Below are 26,215 nucleotides of genomic sequence, written 5' to 3' on the forward strand. Positions count from 1 at the left end.
CGTGCCAATCACAGCTCACTAAATACCGTTATCATCCTCTAGTTCTTTTCAAGACAGGTGGAGACCACTTTGTCTTAGTCAGGGTTTCTATTCCTGTGACAAAACAAGAAAGACTAAAAAGCAAGTTGGGGAGGAAAGGGTTATTTGTGTTACACTTCCACATCATAGTCCATTGTTGGAGGAAGTCAGGATGGGAACTAAATCTGGAGGCAAGAGGTGATGCAGAGGCCATGGAGGGTGAGGGTGCTACAAACTGGCTTGCTCCTCATGGCTTTCTCAGGCAGCTTTATTGTAAAACCCAGGACCACCAGATCAGGGATGGTTCCTCCCACCATGGACTGGGCCCTCCCTCATTGATCACTAATTGAGAAAATGCCCCACAGCTGGATCTCATGGAGCCATTTTCTCAACTGAGGCTCCTTCCTCTCTGGTGGCTCTAACTTGTGTCAAGGTGACACACAAAGCTATGCTGTACCAGCTTTCAGAGGACTAGGCCCAGCGTGGGGGTGGGCTCAGCTGCTTCACTGGCAGCAGGGTCTGAGGCAACTGGTTTCACTGTGCTGACAATCTCCCAGGTTTCTTAAAGATCCGTTCTACCTCCAGCCAGGCCACATATCTAAAGGTTTCCTAACTTCTCAAACAATGCCTGCCTAAGAGGACAAAAGGTGCAAACATCAGATAGCACAGGTCATATCACATGTAAAAAAACCTTTCACCCTTAACAGTAATGATTAATAAAGACCCAGATAACGATAGACACTGGAAGCATTGTGCTTCCCTGGTGAGGGAAACTGGTTTGTACTACTTGGGAAGTTAGAAAGAGTTCTTTAACGGCTTTGTGACTTGGCTTTTATAGACTCATCATCTCTGCATGCAGCCATTCAACTGCCTTTACCATAAACTTAGATAGGTTTAAAACAGTGCTCCTTCATGGAGATGCTGTAAAAAAGTGCTCAGAAAAAAAGAATAAAAATAAAGTCCTCTAAAAGTCAAAAAAAAAGGGGGTTGGGGATTTAGCTCAGCGGTAGAGTGCTTGCCTAGCGAGCGCAAGGCCCTGGGTTCGGTCCCCAGCTCCGGAAAAAAAAAAAGTCAAAAAAAAAGTGCTCTGTTTCCAAGGCACCCCAGGACACATGAGGAACATCTATGGGTTCATCCCAACTACCCTATCTGACTTCTCATGAGAAACTCTAGATCTCAAAAGACAGTGGTTGATGGGTTCAGTATCATTGAGAAAGCCATCGTTGCAGAGTAATATGCTCAAAAAGGATTTATTTTTATGGCCATGGAAGGTGGTGTCATGTTGCCCTCCAACAAATCATTCAGCTTGGGTTAATATTAAAGTGTGGAAATAAATTTCTTGTTTAATTGGCAATTGTGAAGTCAAGGCCAACCCACACGAAGATGGACGGTGGGAGGAGGGCTGCTTTTTCTGTTACTGTTTTTGTCCCTCAATGAGCTTAGTTCTTTATTCTACATCCTGTTCATTCATTCTGTCACATGTGTTTTCGTCCAAAGCATCAACCCTGATCTGCCTCTCTGCCCTGCACGAAGACAAAACGGTCTAAATTGCAGGAAGATTGTAGTGTTGCCCCCTGGGAGATTTCCTGCAAAGATTTTACCTTGTCTTTCAGTGTATTTTGAAGATGGACAGATGGAGAACTCCTGACTCTCCAAGGGCTTCATCTTGGTTTAATCCCTGCCATTGACAAAGGAAGTGGCATCTGCCTGTATTCCCCTTCATGGGACCTGCTGTCTATCCATCTATCCTTTCTCCTGTCCTTTCTCTTCGGACTCAAGTCTGTACCTCTGACCTCAGACCCAGGATGTGTCTTCAGCTTCCCTGCAGCTTCTGTTTCTTCTGTTAACACTGCTGACTCCTTCGTGTTTCTGTTATCTGGCTTCTGAAACCTCAAGGCTTCTGTGGCCTCTTAGTCCCTTAAAGTGATTATAAAACCTATGTATAGCTAGCAATCAAAGAAGCCCAAATGATAAGGAATAAAGTAAGAGAGAGAGAGAGAGAGAGAGAGAGAGAGAGAGAGAGAGAGAGAGAAGAAAGGATAGAAGAAAGTTGATAGATGTAGTATGTACATCGAGTGCTAAAATTCCTAATTAAAACTGTATGATTACACAAAGCTGCTCACCTCAGGAAAGTAGGAATGTCTGACCATTTCCTGCCTTTTGCACCTCCACACCTTGTTACTTTGTTATTTCAGTAAGTTCAGATATTGTGGAAAGACATAAATGCTCTCTTGTATTCGGGACACAGTGTGCTCAGAACACGCCCTCTTTTGGGGAGCGTGTAACTGCACCTTCCACACACCTTGGTAGACATCTGCCTGCTACCCTTTGTCTTCACATGGTCTTTCACAGGGGATTTGAGCTAATTGCTTAAGACACCATTACATTTAAAACTGAACTTTCCCCAGCATTGATCCATTCACAGAGGCTCAGCCCTTATGATCGATCTAATTATCTCAGTTAAATCTAGCTTGCTTTATTTCTTAGCTTTCTATTTATTTAGACTTTTCTTCCCTTCAGGGCTTTTGACTGTGATTCTCATGAGTCTGCTGTTGTACCAACAGATTCTGTGCTGTGGTGAGTGCTAACTTCACCTCCAAATTAACCTTTCCCTTTATATTATAAAGCAAGACGACTGTTAGTGGCAGGGTTTTACAGACTCTAGTAGAGCATTCATAGGATTCAGCCACACTCTGCACTTTGTATTCAGGCCCTAACTTTCAGCAGAGAAACGCCCAGGAAGGTGGAAGTTTTCTGATCCAGGCTGATTTTGCCACAGTTGTCTGGAAAAGGCATGAGGCCACCAAATGCAATTTGACACCTCAGTCTGAAGACTTCAACCCTGGTGCCATGCTCACTTACACAGCCTTCCCTCAGTGAGACTCAGGAAGCTTTTCCTAACTTCCAGTTACCAATCTAGTATATGTACATGTACGACAGTTGTTCATGTATGTACGTGTGTCCTTTGGTGGGATGACTTATGGTGATTTTATGCAAATGAGTCTCGTGGAAGGAAAAACCCCAATCATGAAAACTTATTTGAAGTCCTGAGATGTTTACACAATGGCCACACATTTCAAGCACTTTAAAGGAAGGAGGATTGTATTTTCTAGAGGAAAATGTGCTTTTCTGTCAGAAAAAAAATTATGTTTAAGTAGTGACTTTGGCTGAAGATGATTTTTTTTCTAATTTCTATTGGTTCCAGAGATGACATCTGTTGGCTCTTTCTGGCTGGCCTCCTTTTCCTGTACACCTCATGCATGCTGTCTTGAGGCTGGATGTCCTGAAAGGTTCTGAACACGTGAATTCATGAACTCCGTGAACTCACTGGGGCTATATAGACAGCACAGAGACATGTACCATGACAGCCCATGCATCCGTTATGCGCTGTGTGTGTATCACATGGATACAGATCATTTTCAGTGTATATGTGCTCCACAGGCTGAGCAGACATTTGGTCAGAATCCATGCCTGCCTAGTGGAAAGTACTTCAGAGTGATGAGTTGGACATGGTGAACCATTCAGTATTTGACAAGGGGAAGGGCAAGGTAGACACTGGAGAGGCCATGTTCTCCTGTATCTCCTTTTTACTTTCCAGGATCATTTGGTCCACAAAGATGCGAACTGCATCCTCTTTCCTTCTAGGCTCCAAGGGCTTTATGTGTTCCCAGTGCTCCAGGTGCCCCAACCTCTGGATGAGGAACGGGAGCCACTGTTACTACTTCTCAATGGAGAAAAGGGACTGGAACTCTAGTCTGAAGTTCTGTGCAGACAAAGGCTCGCATCTCCTTACATTTCCAGACAACCAGGGAGTGGTAAATGAAAACATATAGAAAATATAGAGCTATTTTCCCTCCCTCTTTCTTTTTTTTTCTTTTTTTTCGTAGCTTGGGACCAAACCACTCTTTCTTCCTCTCACCTCCTCTATTCCTTCCCTCCTTTGAGATGACGTCTTCCTACATAGTCCTGGCTGGCTATGAACTTGTGGTTTTCCTGCCTCAGCCTTCAAACTTTGTATGCGTGTCTGTGTTTAAATATTCATTTATCTAATTTGTGTATGTGTTTAATTTTTAATGATTGTTTATTTATGTGTGAATTTGCACATATATTTATTTATGTGTGCACATGTATGCACACACATGCCATAGTGTGCTTGTGGTGTGTATATGTGCATGTTCCTGTGCTTGTACTTGCCTGTGTGTGTGTGTGTGTGTGTGTGTGTGTGTGTGTGTGTGTGTGTGTGACAGAGGGGAGATGATGCAGAGAAACTAGATGTAGAACACAAGCTTAGTTAAATGAGGGATGAGGTCCTGAAATACAGAGGTCCAGTTCTGTGAGGAAGTGGGTGGAACTTGGCAAGGACAGGCTCAGGGACAAAGGGACTACAGATAAGCACTTAAATGTCCTCTGCTGAGTGTTTTTTCATTCATCGGATTTCAGTAAGTTCCAGATTGGAAACAATGTCTAGAAAGTTCAATTAGAAGAAGGGGTGGGTTTGGTGGTGGGGCTGGGGGGATAGTGGGGGATGGGGTGGGAATGGAGCTCTGTTTCCTACAGCCCCCTCAGCTCCTGTGCACCCAGAGTCTCTCCAAGCCCTAAGATGAGCTGACATCCTGAACAAATTGACCAACCTCGGATACAATTCACACATAAGAAAGTAAGAAATCTTAGATGATTTTTGGTTTTGATATTGCAGGGTTTTTTTTTAATTTGATGGAGGAATAAAATCAAACCACAGAGAGTAGTTCATTAATAATTGAGAGCTAGGGGTTTTGTAGCATGGGCTGGTTTCAAACTCACGATGTCCTGGGCTCAGCTATCCATTCAGACTAATCTCCTGGGATTCAAGTAGTTCACCACAGTTCTGGATTGACACTGCCTATTTTGAGTAAAGATGAGCTATTTAGTTTATTTTCTCTCAAAAGAACACTTATGCGCTTGAAATTCAGGAAGGATCTAAATTCCAAATCCTTCAGAGATGTGCTTTTCCTTTATCCTTTCTCTAAGCCAAGTGGCAAGATATACTACATAGCCTTGTTTTCTGGAACTTTGAGCACCTGACTGAAGTCATTAGCAAAAGTGAGGAACTAGCTGGAAACATTTGCCCCTAAACTCTGACAGAGCAGCAGTGAGTCACAACACGAGACAGTGCAACAGAGAATCAACTACAGCAGCGCCATAAACTACCTCATGTGCACAGGAGACATGCGCCCAGGACAGCCAGAAGAGCTAAGACAAGGAGTATCTGGGAGTCGGGCTGTCTTTGTGCCCGGAGGATTCTTGAAGGATTTTGTGTTTTCTTTCTTTATGTTTCCTGGATCATGTGCCCACTGTGGAGAGTACTCTGTTGAGTTAAGTCCACTACTTTTCCAAAGTCAAGACTTTTTTGTTTGTTTTTTAAACCCAGAACGCTTGGTTCCAGTCAGAGTTGGAGGGTGCCAAGTGCCCCTGCTACATTTATTTAATAAACCCCTGCTACATTTAATAAAGCTACTGATAAGTAATTTCCCACATTCCTGTGAATTCTTACTTGATTTTTTTTCTTTTTTTTTCACTTTTTGTCAATGTCTCTCAAATAAAAACGACGTGTACAGATTGGTAGAGTCCATTGCCCCTGTGTATTCTTTTGTTCTCAAGGCAAGACTTATTTGATCATGGTATGAGCAGTACACCTAGCTTCATGTGTGTCTGGAAAGACCATATTTAAAAACAAAATTCTGGATGTGGTGACCCATACTGGCAATTCCTCCACTCTGCAGCCTGAAGTCAGAGAAGCTTATGCTCTGGGACAACACAGCCTACAGACCGAGATTCTGACCACCAAAACAAGTCTATAAAAACTGAAAAAATTCAGGTCACAAAATAGTTCAGTGAGGAAAGGTGCTTGCCACCAAACCAGACAGCCTGAGTTCAATCCTGGAACCTCCACACATGCGAGCTGTGGTGAGCCCCACTTAATCTAACATTTTTTTGGTTCATTTTGGTTTTTGCGGTGTTCCCCTTTTCTGGAATCCAAGCAAACATTGCCTACTCCAGAAGTGTCAATCTCTTTGGGAGATAAAGAGTTCTGAGCTAACACCTTTAGGCATACATTTATGTTTCTTCTATTTGACACATGTACATGTGCCCACATACCCTAATAAACCAATCAGGAGGAGAGAGAAAAATAATATTATTTGTGTTTGAAGGCCTTGTTCATGTGGGATGATATTCAAGAGAAATTTTTGAACATCTGGGTTCACCTTGAGTAGGAGGACTAGTCATGTGGCTTAGCATCGTATGGGACTTGAGCATAATAAACCAGCACAAGAAGAGGTGCTCTTTCCTGCCCTGCAAGATGCCTTCCCACTTCAGTGCCTTACTAGCTCTGGTCCTCCTTTGGAGAGGATGAGAAAACGCAATGAAGATGTTCCTTCTCTCTTGTGGTTATGGAGACAGTACCACAGCCTCGTATGTACTAGGTAATCAATCGCTTCACCACTGAACTTCACAGCTCCAGCCCAAGAAGTGAAAGGTTTTCTTAAAAAGCCAGGAGAGGCACCTACATGTCTCCTTCAATATAAGCAACCATTTTAGACAGTGGGCCCACAAATGCCAACTTGAGCACTGGCCTATCACTTTGTCCAATCTCTTCTTTCTCCTTCATTCTCCCATGCTACTCAGTGTGCACAGTCAGTACTTACAAGAGGCAAAAGGTATGGAGATTTGTACTTAGGATAGCATGAGCCTGATGCCAAAGTTTATTCTTCCACAAATACTACATATGAGTAAGGTATTTCCTATATTTCTTCAAGGTGTTGAGACTCTTGTAAGCAAGAGTTCTTGCCATTATAGTGGGAAATTTTAGATGAGACAGCCAACTAAAGTCATAAATAAATATGGTAATTCATGCTTTGGAGAAAATGCACAGTTTGATGGGACAGTGACTGGACATTGCTCTACATGGACCCTTCAGAAGCAAGGCCAACGCCTATAGGATGACGGTCATCAAAAATCCAGGGCGCAGTACAGGCTGTGCAAAGTTCTAATGCAAGAATGCTCTTGGCCTGTTACAAAAAGGAGAAAAGAAGGCAGATGGGGCTAGAAGTTGGTGAACAAGTGATTGGCAGTGCCCAGATTATGCAAGCCTTTGTACGTGTAGATTTTTAGATTTTAAAACCTGAAACCTAGTGAAGAGAGGATAGAGGTGCTTCTGGCCTTAGTAGAGAGCACAGAAGAGTTTCCAACTGTCTGCTGTCCCTGGACATGCAGAGAGAACTTAGGCCTTTGACTCTCTTCGTGCTGGGAAGGATGCACTCAGACACCTGAAAGGTGTCTACAGCAGAAACCATACATTCTTTCTCCTCAGGTGACCTCTTCCAGAATCAGAGTAAAAATGACCCCCAATTGAGACATTTAGGAGCATCATAATAATAGAGTTGGTATTTCACTGGGCCTTCATGATTTCTGAATAAAAGACAATTTCCTCTGAAGGAAATGGTTCAACAAACACTAATCTATGATACCATAAAAAGGTCATTCAAATCCAAAAGGTAATTCAGTCCAAATTCAATCAATTAAGCTGTCATTGGAAGATATTGAAAATGTAATTATTCATTACATGAATGTACAACCTTAACAACAAAAATCCATCTTTGTGGATTTATTCTTTGTTCTGGTTAATGCGGTGGGTAGCTCCCTGAGGGCATAAACATCTTCACTGGATTGTACTACTACTGTACAGAGCAAAGCATCGTTCATCCCATCCCAAGGGGTACACACAGGGGTACACTTAGTTTAAGTCGGCCTAAAGGCCCATTGAAAATGAGAGCCTTATGGGGGACACAGAGCATATCACTGAGTGAGTGTAACTGCAGCTGGTGGTGTGGATAATGAGTGAGGTGAATGCTCCTGCAGCAGGGTCGAGCTTCTTTCTGCTGAGTACCTATCAGGCTCCATCTAATCAGAAAGGAATTGGCAGTCCAGACAGATCTGACCCAATATCTTATCTGTTATAGTGTGAGGTGTACTTATAAACTAAAGGTCAGTTCTGCGAGGCAGCTCCTTTGTTAGTACCAGGAGCCCCATTAGAATTATGAGGGAAAGAGGGCTTAGTTAACTGAAGTGGTTGTTTGCCTCAACTTCCTTCATTTCAATAAGAACCCCTAGAGTGAATGGCTTTAACAGCAGGCACAGTTTTGGAGACTGGGATGTCTAAAGTCAAGGTTGCTACTTAGAGCCTCTTTCAGCTCATCTGAGTGTCTTGCCTTGGGTCCTCACTGTAGAGAGAGCCGCAACTCTGGTCCCTTCTTATTTTAAGTCCTTAGCATCAAATCATGGGGTACCATCTATGACTTCATTTAAGCCTAATCAACTCGAAGCTATCTAATTTCAGGTGCCATCAGGAGTTAGGGTTTCAACAGATGAATTGTAGGGTACAAAAACATCCAATGCTCACCTGGATCTGAGAGAGACAGACAGACAGACAGAGACACAGAGAGAGAAAAGATAAGGATAATATGTGATTCACTCAAGGGGTCCTGGTGTCTTTGTTATCTTTATTCACTGTCTTCAATCTTTCTCTTAGAACGTGTTGCAGAAGTACCTGGGAAAGGACTTTTACTGGATTGGCTTGAGGAACAGGAATAACTGGAGGAGGGAAGATGGCCCAGCTCTCAGCTTAAGGTAAAGTGTTTGAGGAGTGAGGCAGTGAAAGAAGAGGAAGAAGGAAGGAAAAACCCAGGGAAACAGAAGGAAAAGGACAGACAGCAAAGAGTGAAAAAGAGAGATTGCAATGTAGGTGTGGGTAGGGTGGGTAGGGGTATGGAGATGCTTCCCCAGAACGTGAGGAGGGTCCTTCCTGATTGGGGGCCCCCAGGAGGGCAGAGGGCTGCCTGTATGGCTTTGACTAGCAATCAGGCCATTTCTGCAAGCAGGTTCTTTATTTATACAAGGTTCACGGAACAGACAGACCAATGATTATCCAAGTGGAAGAGAATACGTTTGACTTTTCATTACACTTCCAGGGTTACAGTTCAGTTACAATTCGAATATACAAACAGAATAGATTATCATCATCATCATCCTCCAACTCCTCCTCCTCTAACTCCTCCTCCTCCTCCTCCGACTCCTTCAACCCCTCGTCCTCCTTCTCCAACTCCTCCTTCTCCTGCCTCTCCATCCATTCCAATGTAGAGAATCTAAAGGAAACACATTTCATAAATGGCCTCCTGCTTACAGGATGGAGGATTTGAAAGCCCTTCAAACAAACAGAAACGATATGAAGTGGTCTTTTTGTGAGTAGCAAATACTAATACCTAACTTCTATTGCTATCTCATCATGTACTCTATAAAGTAGTTATTTTAGTCAAACTATCTTACTTTCTGAGTTTTATTCCTTCAGGGGTGTACCCAGTATGACCATTATCTTTACATTTATAAAGATCTCGAAGTCTATAATAAGAAGAGATCTTGAACCTGTAGCCCATCCCCTGGTCAGTCAGAGTTAGTTGATTGCCTCTGTTTACCCTGCATCAATGATGCTGTGTGCATTAGCGCAGGGACAGATACCCCTCGCAGACCCCTGGAGAAATGGCCTCCTCTGTGCTAATCGGTGCTTAAGAATCTCCAAGGCATAAAGAAGGCCCCAGTAGTGCCAGATAAAGTGAATTTTAGCATTTTCCTAAAAAGACTCAGACATAATTTTCTCTGGAAAAGACATAAACTGAATCACAATGCCAAAATCCCCCAAGAGTACAACACTCAGAGACCAAAAGCCAAAATTAGAGACAGGACAGCAATGTGAGCAAGCCACCCTCTCAGCTTTCCTGGAACTGTGCTGGCATCAGGACCCTCTGTTTCTAGTGGGTTTGGCTGTGCCACAGAAGATAAAGGAACAAAGACAGGAAAGAAAACCGGTGATCATAGGAAAGGACAAAAATGTGGCGACATGTTCGAGGGGACAATAAACAGCTTATTCTCTGACTGCTTTGGTGCAGGGGGGATCTGAGGAGACTAGATTCATTCTACTTCTTTTCGTTCATGCCTTTTAAGTCTTCTACCTCAAAGGTTACCGAAAGTGACCAATGCCTCTGCTTTCTTACAGCATTCTTTCTAACAGCATGGTACAGAAGTGTGGCACCATCCACAGGTGTGGCCTCCACGCCTCCAGTTGTGAGGTTGCTTTGCAGTGGATCTGTGAGAAGGTCCTGCCCTGAAGGATTCCACTGTGTCCCAAGCCTCAGATCTGCCACATGTCTTCAAAAAGAGGGAACTGGCATGGGGAACCTCTGTTCACAAAGGTGTGTTTAGCAAATGCCCAACCTGTTATGATACGGCATTACACAGGCGTTAGCATTCCTTCCTGGGAGCTGGCATTTTTCAACTGGGCTTTCTCAGTCATGTTAGCCATTTAAAGCCTAAATCTGGGCAAATGAAATAGATAAAATTTATTTTGATGGCTCTTACTGCACAAACTCACCCTAGCTCTCTCATCCCATATTCTGCCATCTCTATCAAAGATATGTGCAAAACTATTCATCTGCAGAAGAACCCCCACCACGGTCAATAACACGTTACATAGACATCGGGTAGAGACAGAAAAGCAAACACCTCCTGTTCTCACCCCTGCTTGGAAGCTGAAGTAGCTCAAGCTTGAGGTGTAGGGAGAAGTGCAGTGGTTACCAGAGTCCAGGAGACTGATGGGATGGTAGAGGTTGGTTAATGGTTTGGCTGGTGTGGGGTGACCATCATGATCAATGATTGTTGTATGTTTGCCAATATGTTGTGAACTTCCGGATAGCGAGGTGGAAGGACTGTGGGTGTTACCAAATGCCTGCAGGAGAGATGTGCTGAGAACCCTGACTGGATGATTTCCACACACATTGAAATATCACACTGTGCCCCATAAATGTGTACAATCATTATCTATCCCTAATTTCCCTAAAAATTAAAGAAGTCCCAATTAAAATAAAAAATACCTTTCTGCTACATGTCTATTTTATATCCTGAATTAATCTGAAGAAGTGTGTGCATGTAGCATTGGTGAGACCCTTTCCTGTGCACTGTTATGAAGAACATAAACTATGCCAGCTAATGGTACCTGCCTCCCCCCACCCCACTGCGTATCGTGTGCTAACAGTGGCTTGTGGTGTGTGGAGTTTTATGCTGAAACACTGCTTGCTGCGAGAAGGCATGGCTCTACAGTGTGGGAAGCAGATGACGACAGGATGAAGCTTTCTACTGATTCAGCTGTTCACACTTACCCAGTGACCTGCCCTTAATGAAGTTTCTTCAGATACTCCTGCCTGGGTGTGGTTGAAGGAGCCAGTGTGTGACAACAGATTCTGTTCTACTGGGTGAGTGTGTGATTGTCTTTAGTCTGAGACTGGGCTTCTACAGAGGAAACTTTACAGAGGTCATTTATGGGGCTGACTCCTGCCCCGATGCCTCAGAAGTGAGGAGAGACCTCACTATTTCTTCTTAGTAGACTTTGGGCACAGGCGAGGAGAGAGCGTATCCTTTGGGTCTACACACAACACAACAGAAGGAAATCTCTGTCTTTTGAGGATGCTGACTGCCATGTTACCCTTCACAGTCATTCTTCTACCTGTCTATCTCAGCATCTAAGAAAATGCTGACACTTAGCAAACGCTTAATAGACAGACTGGTGAATAAAATAAGAGGAGTTATTTTATTTTATATACATAAAATTTACCATATGTTTAAGTGATATAAATATATAAATTAATTTATATTATATTAAATTAATTTTATATCAATATATCAAATCAGCTATACATTCAATCAAATATATTCTAGACATTTATATAAATAAATATAACTGTAAAATGAGACTGCTCCCAAACCCCTTGGGAGAGAGAGCTCACCGCCCAGACAGGTGGGCACTCCTGAGACTGCAGAGTGGGATAGACCACCAATGCTATACACCCCTGCCCACATCCCTGGCCCAAGAGAAAACTGTATACAGCCTCTGGGAACTGGAAGATAGAGGCACTGGAGCTGCAGGTCCCCTGTGTTCTAGACACCGCCGGGACCTGAAGGGACTGGATCAACAGTTCTCTGCACCCAAATCCCATGAGAGGGAGAGCTAAACCTTCAGGGAGGCAGACATGCCTGGGAAGCCAGAAGAGACTACACTCTGCCCACATTTCTGACTCCAGAGGAAAACCCCTAAAGCCATCTGGGACCCCGGTGCACTGGGGCTCCCGGAAAAGGCGGCCCAGGCCCTCCTGCTTGCCACCATCACGGAGAGCTCAAAAGCAACACCCCATGAGCAAACCTGAGCCGCGGGACCACAGGTAAGACCAACTTTGTTGCTCCAAGCAACCTGCCTGATGAACTCAGGACACAGGCCCACAGGAACAGCTGAAGACCAGTGGAAGGGAAAAACTGCACGCCAAAATGGAGAACACTCTGTTCCCATAACTGGCTAAAAGAAAACAGGAAAACAGGTCTACAGCACTCCTGACACACAGGCTTATAAGACAGTCTAGCCACTGTCAGAAATAGCAGAAGAAAGTAACACCAGAGATTATCTGATGGCAAGAGGCAAACACAGGAACCCAAGCAACAGAAAACAAGACTACGTGGCATCATCAGAGCCCAATTCTCCCATCAAAGCAAACACTGAATATCCAAACACACCAGAAAAGCAGGATCTAGATCTAAAATCATATTTGATCATGATGCTGAAGGACTTCAAGAAAGACATGAAGAACTCCCTTAGAGAAACGCAGGAAAACATGAATAAACAAGTAGAAGCCTATAGAGAGGAATCACAAAAACCACTGAAAGAATTCCAGGAAAACACAATCAAACAATTGAAGGAATTAAAAATGGAAATAGAAGCAATAAAAAAGAACACAGGGAAACAACCCTGGATATAGAAAACCAAAGGAAGAGACAAGGAGCCATAGATACAAGCATCACCAACAGAATACAAGAGATAGAACAGAGAATCTCAGGAGCAGAAGATTCCATAGAAATCATTGACTCAACTGTCAAAGATAATGTAAAACGGAAAAAGCTACTGGTCCAAAACATACAGGAAATCCAGGACTCAATGAGAAGATCAAACCTAAGGATAATAGGTATAGAAGAGAGTGAAGACTCCCAGCTCAAAGGACCAGTAAATATCTTCAACAAAATCATAGAAGAAAATTTCCCTAACCTAAAAAAAGAGATACCCATAGACATACAAGAAGCCTACAGAACTCCAAGTAGATTGGACCAGAAAAGAAACTCCTCCCGTCACATAATAGTCAAAACACCAAATGCACAAAATAAAGAGAGAATATTAAAAGCAGTAAGGGAAAAAGGTCAAGTAACATATAAAGGAAGACCCACCAGAATCATACCAGACTTCTCGCCAGAGATTATGAAAACCAGAAGATCCTGGACAGATAACATACAGACCGTAAGAGAACAAAAATGCCAGCCAGGGTTACAGTATCTAGCAAAACTCTCAATTAACATAGATGGAGAAACCAAGATATTCCATGACAAAACCAAATTTACACAATATCTTTCTACAAATTCAGCCCTACAAAGGATAATAAATGGTAAAGCCCAACATAAGGAGGCAAGCTAAACCCTAGAAAAAGCAAGAAACTAATCGTCTTGGCAACAAAACAAAGAGAAGAAAAGCACACAAAAATAATCTCACATCCAAATACAAATGTAACAGAAAGCAACAATCACTATTCTTTAATATCTCTCAACATCAATGGACTCAATTACCAAATAAAAAGACATAGATTAACAAACTGGATACGCAACGAGGACCCTGCATTCTGCTGCCTACAGGAAACACACCTCAGAAACAAAGACAGACACTACCTCAGAGTGAAAGGCTGTAAAACAACTTTCCAAGCAAATGGTCTAAAGAAGCAAGCTGGAGTAGCCATTCTAATATCAAATAAAATCGATTTTCGACCAAAAGTCATCAAAAAAGATAAAGAAGGACACTTTATATTCATCAAAGGAAAAATCCACCAAGATGAACTCTCAATCCTAAATATCTATGCTCCAAATACAAGGGCACCTACATACATAAAAGAAACCTTACTAAAGCTCAAAACACAGATTGCACCTCACACAATAATAGTACAGATAGGACAGATCATGGAAACAAATTAAATAGAGACATAGACAGACTAAGAGAAGTCATGAACCAAATGGACTTAACAGATATTTATAGAACATTCTATCCTAAAGTAAAAGGATATACATTCTTCTCAGCACCTCATGCTACTTTCTCCAAAATTGACCATATAATTGGTCATAAAACAGGCTTCAAAAGATACCAAAAGATACAAATGATCCCATGTATCCTATCAGACCACCACGGGCTAAAGGTGGTCTTCAATAAAAATAAGGGAAGAACGACCACATATACATGGAAGGTGAACAATGCTCTACTCAATGATAACCTGGTCAAGGAAGAAATAAAGAAAGAAATTAGAGACTTCTTAGAATTTAATGAAAATGAAGGTACAACATACCCAAACTTATGGGACACAATGAAAGCTGTGCTAAGAAGAAAGCTCATAGCTCTGAGTGCCTGCAGAAAGAAAGAGAAGAGACCATATGTCAGCAGCTTGACAGCACACCTAAAAGCTCTACAACAAAAAGAAGCAAATACACCCAGGAGGAGTAGAAGGCAGGAAATAATCAAACTCAGAGCTGAAATCAACCAAGTAGAAACAAAAAGAACCATAGAAAGAATCAACAGAACCAAAAGGTGGTTCTTTGAGAAAATCAACAAGATAGATAAACTCTTAGCCAGACTAATGAGAGGACACAGAGAGTGTGTCCAAATTGAAAAAAAATCAGAAATGAAAAGGGAGACGTGACTACAGAATCAGAGAAAATTCAAAAAATCATCAGATCCTACTACAAAAGCCTATATTCAACAAAACTTGAAAATCTGCAGGAAATGGACAATTTCCTAGACAGATACCAGGTACCAAAGTTAAATCAGGAACAAATAAACCATTTAAACAATCTTATAACTCCTAACAAAATAGAAGCAGTCGTTAAAGGTCTCCCAACCAAAAAGAGGCCAGGTCCAGATGGATTCAGTGCAGAATTCTATCAGACCTTCATAGAAGACCTCATACCAATACTATCCAAACTATTCCACAAAATTGAAACAGATGGAGCACTACCGAATTCCTTCTATGAAGCCACAAGTACTCTTATACCTAAACCACACAAAGACCCAACAAAGAAAGAGAACTTCAGACCAATTTCCCTTATGAATATCGACGTAAAAATACTCAATAAAATTCTGGCAAACCGAATCCAAGAGCACATCAAAACAATCATCCACCATGATCAATCAGGCTTCATCCCAGGCATGCAGGGATGGTTTATTATACAGAAAACCATCAATGTGATCCATTATATAAACAAACTGAATGAACAAAACCACATGATCATTTCATTAGATGCTGAGAAAGCATTTGACAAAATTCAACACCCCTTCATGATAAAAGTCCTGGAAAGAATAGGAATTCAAGGCCCATACCTAAACATAGTAAATGCCATATACAGCAAACCAGTCGCTAACATTAAACTAACTGGAGAGAAACTTGAAGCAATCCCACTAAAATCAGGGACTAGACAAGGCTGCACACTCTCTCCCTACTTAGTCAATATAGTTCTTGAAGTTCTAGCCAGAGCAATCAGACAACAAACGGAGATCAAGGGGATACAGATTGGAAAAGAAGAAGTCAAAATATCACTATTTGCAGATGATATGATAGTATATTTAAGTGATCCCAAAAGTTCCACCAGAGAACTACTAAAGCTGATAAGCAACTTCAGCAAAGTGGCTGGGTATAAAATTAACTCAAATAAATCAGTAGCCATCCTCTACACAAAAGAGAAACAAACCGAGAAAGAAATTAGGGAAACAACACCCTTCATAATAGTCCCAAATAATATAAAATAAATCGGTGTGACTTTAACCAAGCAAGTAAAAGATTTGTACAATAAGAACTTCAAGCCTCTGAAGAAAGAAACTGGAGAAGACCTCAGAAGATGGAAAGATCTCCCATGCTCATGGATTGGCAGGATTAATATAGTAAAAATGGCCATTTTACCAAAAGCGATCTACAGAATCAATGCAATCCCCATCAAAATACCAATCCAATTCTTCAGAGAGTTAGACCGAACAATTTGCAAATTCATCTGGAATAACAAAAAACCCAGGATAACTAAAACTATCCTCAACAATAAAAGGACTTCAGGGGGAATCACTATCCATGAACTCAAGCAGTATTACAGAGCAATAGTGATAAAAACTGCATGGTATTGGTACAGAGACAGACAGATAGACGAGTGGAATAGAATTGAAGACCCAGAAATGAACCCACACACCTATGGGCACTTGATTTTTGACAAAGGAGCCAAAACCATCCAATGGAAAAAAGATAGCATTTTCAGCAAATGGTGCTGGTTCAACTGGAGGTCAGCCTGTAGAAGAATGCAGATCGGTCCATGCTTATCACCCTGTACAAAGCTTAAGTCCAAGTGGATCAAGGACCTCCACATCAAACCACATACACTCAAACTAATAGAAGAAAAAGTGGGGAAGCATCTGGAACACGTGGGCACTGGAGAAAACATTGGTGTTTCCTGAACAAAACACCAATGGCTTATGCTCTAAGATCAAGAATCGACAAATGGGATCTCATAAAACTGCAAAGCTTCTATAAGGCAAAGGACACTGTGGTTAGGACAAAATGGCAACCAACAGATTGGGAAAAGATCTTTACCAATCCTACAACAGATAGAGGCCTTATATCCAAAATATACAAAGAACTCAAGAAGTTAGACCGCAGGGAGACAAATACCCCTATTAAAAAATGGAGTTCAGAGCTAAACAAAGAATTCACAGCTGAAGAATGCCGAATGGCTGAGAAACACCTAAAGAAATGTTCAACATCTTTAGTCATAAAGGAAATGCAAATCAAAACAACCCTGAGATTTCACCTCACACCAGTGAGAATGGCTAAGATCAAAAACTCAGGTGACAGCAGATACTGGCGAGGATGTGGAGAAAGAGGAACACTCCTCCATTGTTGGTGGGATTGCAGACTGGTACAACCATTCTGGAAATCCGTCTGGAGGTTCCTCAGAAAATTGGACACTGAACTACCTGAGGATCCAGCTATACCTCTCTTGGGCATATACCCAAAAGATGCCCCAACATATAACAAAGACACATGCTCCACTATGTTCATAGCAGCCTTATTTATAATAGCCAGAAGCTGGAAAGAACCCAGATGCCCTTCAACAGAGGAATGGATACAGAAAATGTGGTACATCTACACAATGGAATATTACTCAGCTATCAAAAACAATGACTTTATGTTGTTGTTTGCCCTGAGGCTATCTGTATTTTGATGCTAATTCCACTGCCCCTAGGACAGCTGCCTAGTCACATACTCAGGAATCAGGTGACTTGATCAGAACCTTTTCCCCATTGAATTTGTAAAGTACAGGTGAGGGGCAGGTACAGGATAGAAGGAGGCCTGTCATTGGAGGAGAAGGAAGGATGGGCGGGAGAGAAGTTTGAAGGACGAGAAGAGGAAGGAGGAGAGACAGGACAGAGTCGGAGAGAGGAGAGAAGCCATGGCAGGTGCTGTTAAGATTCTGCTCTGTGTATTTACACGTTGTTATCAATATTCCTAAGGGATGGATGGTACCGGGCTTTTTATGTTTAAGTGGGCAATTATATCTTGTCAATTGGGTCAAAGATTATTGTGTTGTCTGTTCTTTTATGTGAAGGTTTGAGTATAGGAAAGTGCGCGGCTGGGATGTGTTTCCGCCAAGATACCTAGCAGATATCTTGGGACACCACAGTACGGACCTAGCGGGTTAAAAGACCATCATTACTTTTTTATTTTTATATTTTTACAACGACTTTATGAAATTCATAGGCAAATGGATGGAACTGGAAAATATCATCCTGAGTGAGGTAACCCAATCACAGAAAAACACACATGGTATGCACTCATTGATAAGTGGCTATTAGCCCAAATGCTTGAATTGCCCTAGATGCACAGAACACATGAAACTCAAGACAGATAATCAAGTTGTGAATGCTTCACTCCTTCTTTAAAAGGGGAACAAGAATACCCTTGGCAGGGAATAGAGAGGCAAAGATTAAAACAGACACAGAAGGAACACCCATTCAGAGCCTGCCCCACATGTGGCCCATGCATATACAGCCACCCAATTAGACAAGATGGATGAAGCAAAGAAGTGCAGGCTGACAGGAACGGATGTAGATCTCTCCTGAGAGACACAGCCAGAATACAGCTAATACATAGGTGAATGCCAGCCGCAAACCATTGAACTGAGAACGGGACCCCCGTTGAAGGAATCAGAGAAAGAACTGGAAGAGCTTGAAGGGGCTCCAGACCCCATATGAACAATAATGCCAAGCAACCAGAGCTTCCAGGGACTAAGCCACTACCTAAAGACTATACATGGACTTACCCTGGACACTGACCTCATGGGTAGCAATGAATATCCTAGTAAGAGCACCAGTGGAAGGGGAAGCCCTTGGTCCTGCTAAGACTGAACCCCCAGTGAACGTGATTGTTGTGGGGAGGGCGGTAATAGGGGAAGGATGGGGAGGGGAACACCCTTGTTGAAGGGGAGGGGGAGGGGAAGGGGAATATTGGCCCGGAAACCAGGAAAGGAAATAACTATCGAAATGTAAATAAGAAATACTCAAGTTAATAATGAAAAAAATAAGTGTAAAATGATACATTAAATTAAATATAAAGTAATATATTGTTATATAGTTATATATTTTATACATAAATAAGTTACAAACATTTATTCTAGTTATTTCTGCCAGCCCATGAGATAGAGGGATTAATGGCAACAAAAGCAGTGTATTTTGGCCCTCCCAGCCCACCTAAGTAAGCAGGTAAATATCTCAAAGGCAACAGCTAGTTCAATTTGAATTTTCTGTCTATAGAAGGAGGTAACAGGGAATCACACCCCTGCCCATCTCTCAGCTTTGCTCCTTGGTGGGGAACACTCATAATTTACGGTGTGGTGGTATTTGTCCTACTTTGTTGGGGTAATTATGGTGACTCCACTTGGGCCATGGCTTGGCTGCTAGAAGGTGTGCAGTTTCAGTTTCTACTCAAACAGACTTGGAGGGGGACAGCAGGCCTGTAGCAGTCACCAAGCAGACAGGATGTGTGCAGCTTCCTTTACAAAGAGTTTAGCAGATGTGTAAGAATTTCAGAGGGTTATCACCAGTACAGAGTGTTATCTTTTACCTCCTTGTCTTGCAGAAGTGTTAGTATAGAAAATACTCATCTCCAGCAGGGAATGGTGGTCATATACTCCTGTAGTCCCAGCATGTGGGAGGGGAAGGACAGAGGATCAGGAGTTTAAGGCTAACCTCAGTTATGTAGTAAGTTCAGACCAACCTGAACTACAACAGACCCTGTCTCAAAACAAAATAAAACAAAACAGAAACAAACAACAAAGAAAACAAAACAGCCCACCAACAGCCAGTAAAAGCCCACCCCCTCAGCATTTGCTGTCCCTCACACTTGGTATTGACTCAGTTTCTCCTTCTTTCCTGGGTGAGAGTTTGGAAAACCTGAAGCCAACTCCTGCAGGATAAGCTTAAATCTTGTGGTCGATCGCTTTGATGCACAGTATGTGTGTCTATCCAGCACACACCATATCTGGGACTAAACGTTTCCTTTGTTTGCACTGGATTTTCATTTATTTAATTTGACCCTGAACACATGGCCCAGTGTGTGTGGAAATCAGCTCAACCGGTGGAGCTGTTTGCCCCTCCCACCATGTGGGCACAGAGTGAGACTGGGTGGCAGGCACCTCTACTTGCAGGGCATCCTCTCCAGCTTGGGATAACACCTTTACTTCAGTTACCACGAGAATATTCATAAGGTTAACAACATCAAGACAGGGAGACACCTCTCTAGAGGATGTCTGAGGGTAGTTTAAATGGAAATAAAACACTATGTTCTTTAGACAGTAGCAGAAAACAAGGCCTTTGTCTTGTGTTTGTTTTTATTATTCTCTTTTGCTTTAATAAGAACACATCCTTTTCGGACCTCGAGTACAGTGATGGGCAGAGTGCAACTCCCCAGTGTTCATGAGCGTCTTTGTTAGGTCATATGAGCATCTCATCTCTGTTTCTCCTTCTCTCTGTGACTACAGCCCTTAACCTTTCCTCTGGGGATGTTACTGCCTGCACATGCGCAGTAAGGTGCCATCTTTGTTTCGCCGTGCCGCTCTCTACATCTCCCCCTTTTTTGTTTAATAAAATGACTGGTCTAGATCTGGGTGTCGCGTCAATCTTGTCATTGCTCCTGTCTTAGGTCGTTCCTTACGATGACTCGGCGTTACCCGTCGCTGGGTCACCCTATCGCCACCGGGCCCCATGTCTTAGGTTGGTCCGAGTTCGAGGAAAGTTGCCCGTCCCTGGATACAATGACTCCACATGACTGTGACAAAAACGATCTAGGGAGAACTCTTGATCTTTCAAAGAGGCCAGCCATATGTTGGGAGAAGTACCCTTTTTAATGGTGGTCATAGCCTGGTAAACAACCACTTTGTGTCTGGCATGTTCTCTTTTTAAACGGCCAATAAGCCAGAGACCTACTCTGCATCCCAGGAGGACAATAGCTCCCCGGGACAAACATGCCCGCCCACTCCTTGAAAAGGGAGAAAGCATTGGTAATCCATGAGGTAAAGTCTTCAACTGTGATGGGGTCCAGCCTAGTGCTGTTGAGGACAGCAATCTGCATCAGCAATTGTCTTGATAGTTGCTCTGCTTTCATGGACCAGTTTCCTTTCGGATAATTCGAGATTTCTTTGTTCTGTTGAAAATTCTGAGAAAAGTTAGCTCGCAAAGGAATAATGCATAAACCTCTAAGGGAGGAAACACAAGACAGCTGTGTCATATGATACAGTGCTTCAATTTGTTCTTAAACTAAATCTATCCTTTGATTGGCTAATAGAAGGCCAGATGCCAAATGGGTATTAAATTCTTTTTGTATCTCTAGTGCCATTGCAGTTCTTTCTACAATCTGATTGACAGTCTCAGCCGTCTGTATTTGATTGGTCATAGCGATTGCAGCTGTGGTAGCTGCGGCAGCAGACAGCACAATGGCTGAAATTATGGCTGCCATAATTCCAAAATCTCTTTTGGCTCTCAGCAAATTAAGAATAAGAAAGCTATCTGGGTTTGCCTCCACTGGGATTGGCACAAAGGAGGGAATCTTAACCATCACTGCGGTGTCATTGGTGCCATCCCAGCATTCAGCTAAATAGCAGACTACATCAGAGCTATTACAATTTAAAGCACCACTGCTTACATTAGTGCTTATCAGAAAAAAGGTGATCTAGCACATACTGAAGTACTAGTGGCAGTATTATTTACCAAGAGGTTATTATATTGAATATTGATCAACCTGGTATCACCTTTTTCTGGTAGCTGAAACATTATACAGCACGAAGTTCTCTCCCATCAACCTAGCAAAGGGGGTCAGGGATGTATATGCCCCTTGCTCATTGGACAGCATCCATTGGAACCAAGGCCAGAGATTATGCTTGCCAGTCTTATTCTCAAAACAGTAGAATTGCTATGAACTGGCATGGGTACTGGCCAGGATCTGGCAATAGCCCACAGGGTGAGCGAATTAACCTGTATTACCATTCCCAGTAGTAATAGTAGGGTTCATAGTCTCATCTTCAGGAAGAACAGAAGACAATCTTTGAGTCAAACGCTCAGGTACCCAAATTGGATTTTCTTGATTCTGCGGAAAAACACAAATCGCTCCCCTAGATCTCGAAATCACGGGATCTGGGCCACGCCATTCATCAGTTAAGACATCTTTCCACTTTACTTCTGTATTAGTTATAGGTGTAGTAGTAGCATGGTGATCCGCAGCAGAGCAGCCATGTGCATCCAGAATTAAGAAATTTAGAGTAGAAAGAGCTAAAGAAAGTTGTTCTTTTGGTGTTCGGCTGCTGGCAATTCCCTCTTTTTGTTTTTGTATAAGCTCTTTTAAGGTACGATGTACTCTTTCCACAATTCCTTGACCTTGGGGATTGTATGGTAAGCCTGTAGTATGACCGACCTGTATTGTCTGGCAAAATGCCTGAAAGAACTTTGCAGTGTAGGCAGGCCCATTGTCTTTCTTGAGACTATCAGGCTTTCCCCAGGCTGCCCATGCCTCTAAGCAATGACTTATGGCATTACAAGCCTTTTCACCAGTCATCAGAGTAGCGTGTATAATACCGGAACAGGTATCAACAGAAACATGAGCATATTTTAAATTTCCAAATTGAGATATGTGTGTGAAATCCATCTGCCAAAGTTTCAGCGGGATCAGACCACGAGGGTTAATCCCCACATGAGGAGGGTGGTGAAACACAATTCTGGCAACTTAGCACCACATGACGAGCTGCAGCTCTAGAGATTTTAAATTTTGTTGAAGAGTAAAGGCAGGTACATGAAACTTTTGATGAAATCCTCTAGCGAGATCAACCGGAGTGGCATGAAAAATAAACTCTCTACTAGTACTAGCATCCACCAGGGTGTTATTACTGGTCATGGGACCAGGCAAATTAGTATGGGCTCGAATATGTTGTATAAAAATTTTATTTTTTCTGGCCCAAATCAAATTTTGTAATTCTAAAAGAATTTGACATACGGTACTACTCGACCGAATTGGCCCTGCAATTTCAAGTGAGCGCACAGCATTAACTACATAAGCAGAGTCAGAAATTAAATTAAAATAATCATGAAATCTTTTGAAAACTTTCAATACAATTTTATATTCTGTAATTTAGGGGGTGCCTGGACTGTATTGAATTAATACTGGTTCTTGAGAATCAACCATATAGGCACCTACACCTGTTTTGGAGCCATCTGTATAAATATTTAACGCTCCAGACAAAGGCTCTGAGGCAGTGACCTTTGGAAAAATCACTGGATGTTCAGTAAAAAATTGTAGCAAAGGCATCCCAATTTAGACCTGTTTCCCTAGATTGGCTCATGACTCCATCCAAATTTACCAGTTTTATGTCAACTTTCTGTTATCAATGTTACATTTTTTTAAACCATATCCAATAACTTAAAAGCCAATAGTCCATAACCAAGGCATGTAGAGAATATTTATACATTTAAAACCAGTCAGAAAACAAAATTGAAGTGGCTACACATATCTTAGCTATAGGTGCAAGGCTCCAAGGGCCAATTGAAACTGCTTTTTTAAGAGAAGCACCTTGTCACTTGCTAAATCTCCTTGAGATCAGGAATCCAAGTAGGCACACTCAAGTTTATCTTTTTGTTTGATTCTCCTGAATAAATTTTCAGGTGGTCTACCTCTATCAAATCTGATCAGTATGACTCTGTGAGGTTTCCAGAGCCTAATCACATACCTAGCAATAGCCTCAACTTGAGCCACAACAAAAGCTGCACTGACCTCATTTTTTATCTCTGCCTTCTCTCTGTTCCTTTTATCTCCTTTTCTTTTTTTTTTTTCTTTCGAGACCTTTTCTCCCTCTGACATACTTTCTTGTTGCTCTCCAAGGACCCTCTGACCTGTTCTAACAGCTCTAAGGGCTTCCTCACATCGTTTATCCTCTAAGCAGGCAGGGACCATTTGCCAAAGAGGTTTTGGTCTGGGCTTAAGCTTGCCATCTGTGGCTTCTCTATCCCACACAAAGAAAAAAAGAAACAAAATTACCAGCCTTGCCCAGAAAGGATCCATAACTTTAGGTTTCTTCACAGCGGCTCTCCACCTAGGCCCATATCTTTCTTCCTCATATATGTCTGCCTCTTCCTCTAATTCCTCCTCCTCCCACTCTGACAACTCTTGCTCAGAGTCACTGCCAGCCAGTTCTAAGGCTTCTAATTCTTTTAATGGATACAAAGTATCCTCTCCGGATGACTTGTACTTTGTCCTCCGGGGCATACCTATTTTTTCCTCTGGCAGCGTTTCTTCCGCCTTTTGTATCTCTTTCACTTTTGTTTTAGTAACCTTTTTCTTTTTTCGCGCTCCTAATTTCTCACTCTGCTCCGTTTCTGACATGCTCTCTTCCAAAAAGGGGCATGCCTCTCGAAGCTTACCTTTTAATTTACCTTCTCGCAGTTCTGAATCCTCTTCAGCACACTGAAGGGTCCCCTCGGTACCGGCGATGTTGGTTCCCGGGTCTCAGCACCACTTGTCGAGCGCCTAATGTCCCGCCAGTAAGAACGACGCGTGGCAACAGGATTCTTCTGCGAACAAGCCTTTACTGTGTTACAGCTCTTCTTAGTGTTACAGCTCTTCTCAGTGTTACAGCTCTCTTGAACAGGGACCCCGAGCAGCAAAATCGCTCGGCTTATATAGACAACAGTATGCTAATTATCTCTCAGGGATTGGTGGGGCATGGATCACCCCACTACTTGTCCTCCAGGGATTGGCGGAGAATGAATCACCTCATTAGCATATTAACGGTCAACTGACACCTGGTGCATAAACCGCACATGTGCAGTACCGCTGTTCACCACTAGAGGGAGCCCTAGCAAGGGACAAGCCTGCACATGCGCAGTAAGTTGTCGACATCCAGACAAGGCTGGATGTCGGCGCCATCTTTGTTTCGCCGCGCCGCTCTCTACACTGCCTCCATTTTTAGGAAGTGGTCCTTGGTCTTATATGTAACTCATTGGTTTTCAAAACACACTTTACTGTTGTATGTTGTTTCCATAGTTCTATGAGGTTGAGGCCTGTCTACCCATGCTGGTATAAATAATCTAATGGTTGGCTGTATCCATTGTCTTTTTTTTTTTAACTTTTATTCTTTTCTCTACCTTTATATCCCCACCTGCAGTTTCCCCACCCTTCATTCCTCACAGTCCCTCGCCTCCCTCCTCCAGATCAACTCTTTCTTTTTATTTCTCTTCAAACAAAATAAAACAAAACAAGCAGGCCTCCCAGGGCTATCCACCAAACAAACCTAAGAAGATACAATAAGATTAGGTACTAACCTTCATATTAAGGCTGGATGTGGCAACCCAGGGGCAGGGAAAAAGTCATGAGAGCACACAAAAGAGTCAGAGACACCCCCCATCCCCATTTTTAGGAGTCCCTTAAAAACACCAAGCTATACAACCCTAAGCCATATATAGAGGACCTAGTTCAGGCCCACACAGGGTCCCTGTTGGTCCATTTAGTTCATCTGATTCCCTCTGATCCCTGGTTGGTTCTGGGTGTTCTCCTGGTGTCCTTGATCCCTCTCTAATCCTTCCTCTCCCTCTTCTGTGGGGTTACCCTGGTTCCACCTACTGTTTGACTCTGGGTCTCTGCATATGTATAATATGGATGAGTGTCAGACATTTTAAGTAAAAGAATACAGGAAAAATGCACTTTGTATAATTCTTTTAAATTCTATATACTACAGCTTTAAATGATGCAGCCTAACCATGCCCACAGTCGAAGCCCTCAGAAGGCTAAGACAGGAAGATCAAGAATTCAAGGCAAGTCCGAACCCCAAAATGAGACCCTACCCTTAAAAGTATGCAACCTAAATTAAAGTGCCAGATAAAGTATGCCCAGATTTAGTAGGGGAGCGGCTTTCATGTGGGAGGTGGAGGGGAGGGGATGAGAACTTGTTGAAGCCAGGAGGACTGTTTTTGAACACAGTGGCTTCCCATCTTGGTGAATGGAAAGAAAGGCGTGCTTGAGACGTGCAAGAGACAGCCGTTCCAACTGCAGCCAGGAGAGTGTGTGGGATTTTACTCAGGAACCGCCCACGCATACTCATTTTTGACATGCTCAGTTGCAAGGTTAAAGACTACAATCTTGAGCATGCTCAGGTTAAGGTCATAATTTTAGAAAGAATAGTAGTAGGCAAGCTTTGTAGTGTGCTCAGCTCAGGGTGATGAGAACATATTAAATGATTAAACCGATGGACAGGGATCCCTCTGGCATGCTCAAATTTTTTTAACTACATTTTCTTTTAAAGACACTTTGAAGGTACATCAAAAGTTTGCTCCTCAAGATGTCTGCCTCACTCATCTTCTAAAAATACTCCTGTGAGTGTTGGGGTCCAGGAGTCGCCTCACAAACCAGACAAACACTGATCATAGTCAGACAGGAATAGTTGGATAGTTCATTGAGCAAACACACAGGAC

At 42.5% G+C, this 26,215-nt stretch overlaps 1 protein-coding gene across 1 annotated transcript; it reads left to right on the plus strand.

Annotated features, from left to right (window-relative positions):
• The first annotated feature begins 1,401 nt into the window (after window positions 1-1,401).
• On the plus strand, window positions 1,402-10,260 carry LOC147995052 (killer cell lectin-like receptor subfamily G member 1). Its single transcript, XM_087659550.1, has 5 exons — window positions 1,402-1,408; window positions 2,539-2,595; window positions 3,664-3,833; window positions 8,585-8,682; window positions 10,103-10,260. Exons 1-5 carry the CDS (start codon window positions 1,402-1,404, stop codon window positions 10,212-10,214), a joined length of 444 nt encoding a protein of 147 aa, XP_087515676.1. The 3' UTR covers window positions 10,215-10,260.
• Window positions 10,261-26,215: the final 15,955 nt, after the last annotated feature.

The sequence above is a fragment of the Rattus norvegicus genome, chromosome 4 (genome assembly GCF_021556685.1).
Source record: "Rattus norvegicus strain SHRSP/BbbUtx chromosome 4, alternate assembly SHRSP_T2T, whole genome shotgun sequence".
Lineage (NCBI taxonomy): Eukaryota > Metazoa > Chordata > Mammalia > Rodentia > Muridae > Rattus > Rattus norvegicus.

What these genes read in the sequence shown, in the direction of transcription:
- LOC147995052 (XM_087659550.1), top strand. An exon ending in TTCCAGACAACCAGGGAGTG is followed by an intron (nt 3,834 to 8,584) that starts GTAAATGAAAAC and finishes TCTTTCTCTTAG; the next exon opens with AACGTGTTGCAGAAGTACCT. An exon ending in GGCCCAGCTCTCAGCTTAAG is followed by an intron (nt 8,683 to 10,102) that starts GTAAAGTGTTTG and finishes GCTTTCTTACAG; the next exon opens with CATTCTTTCTAACAGCATGG.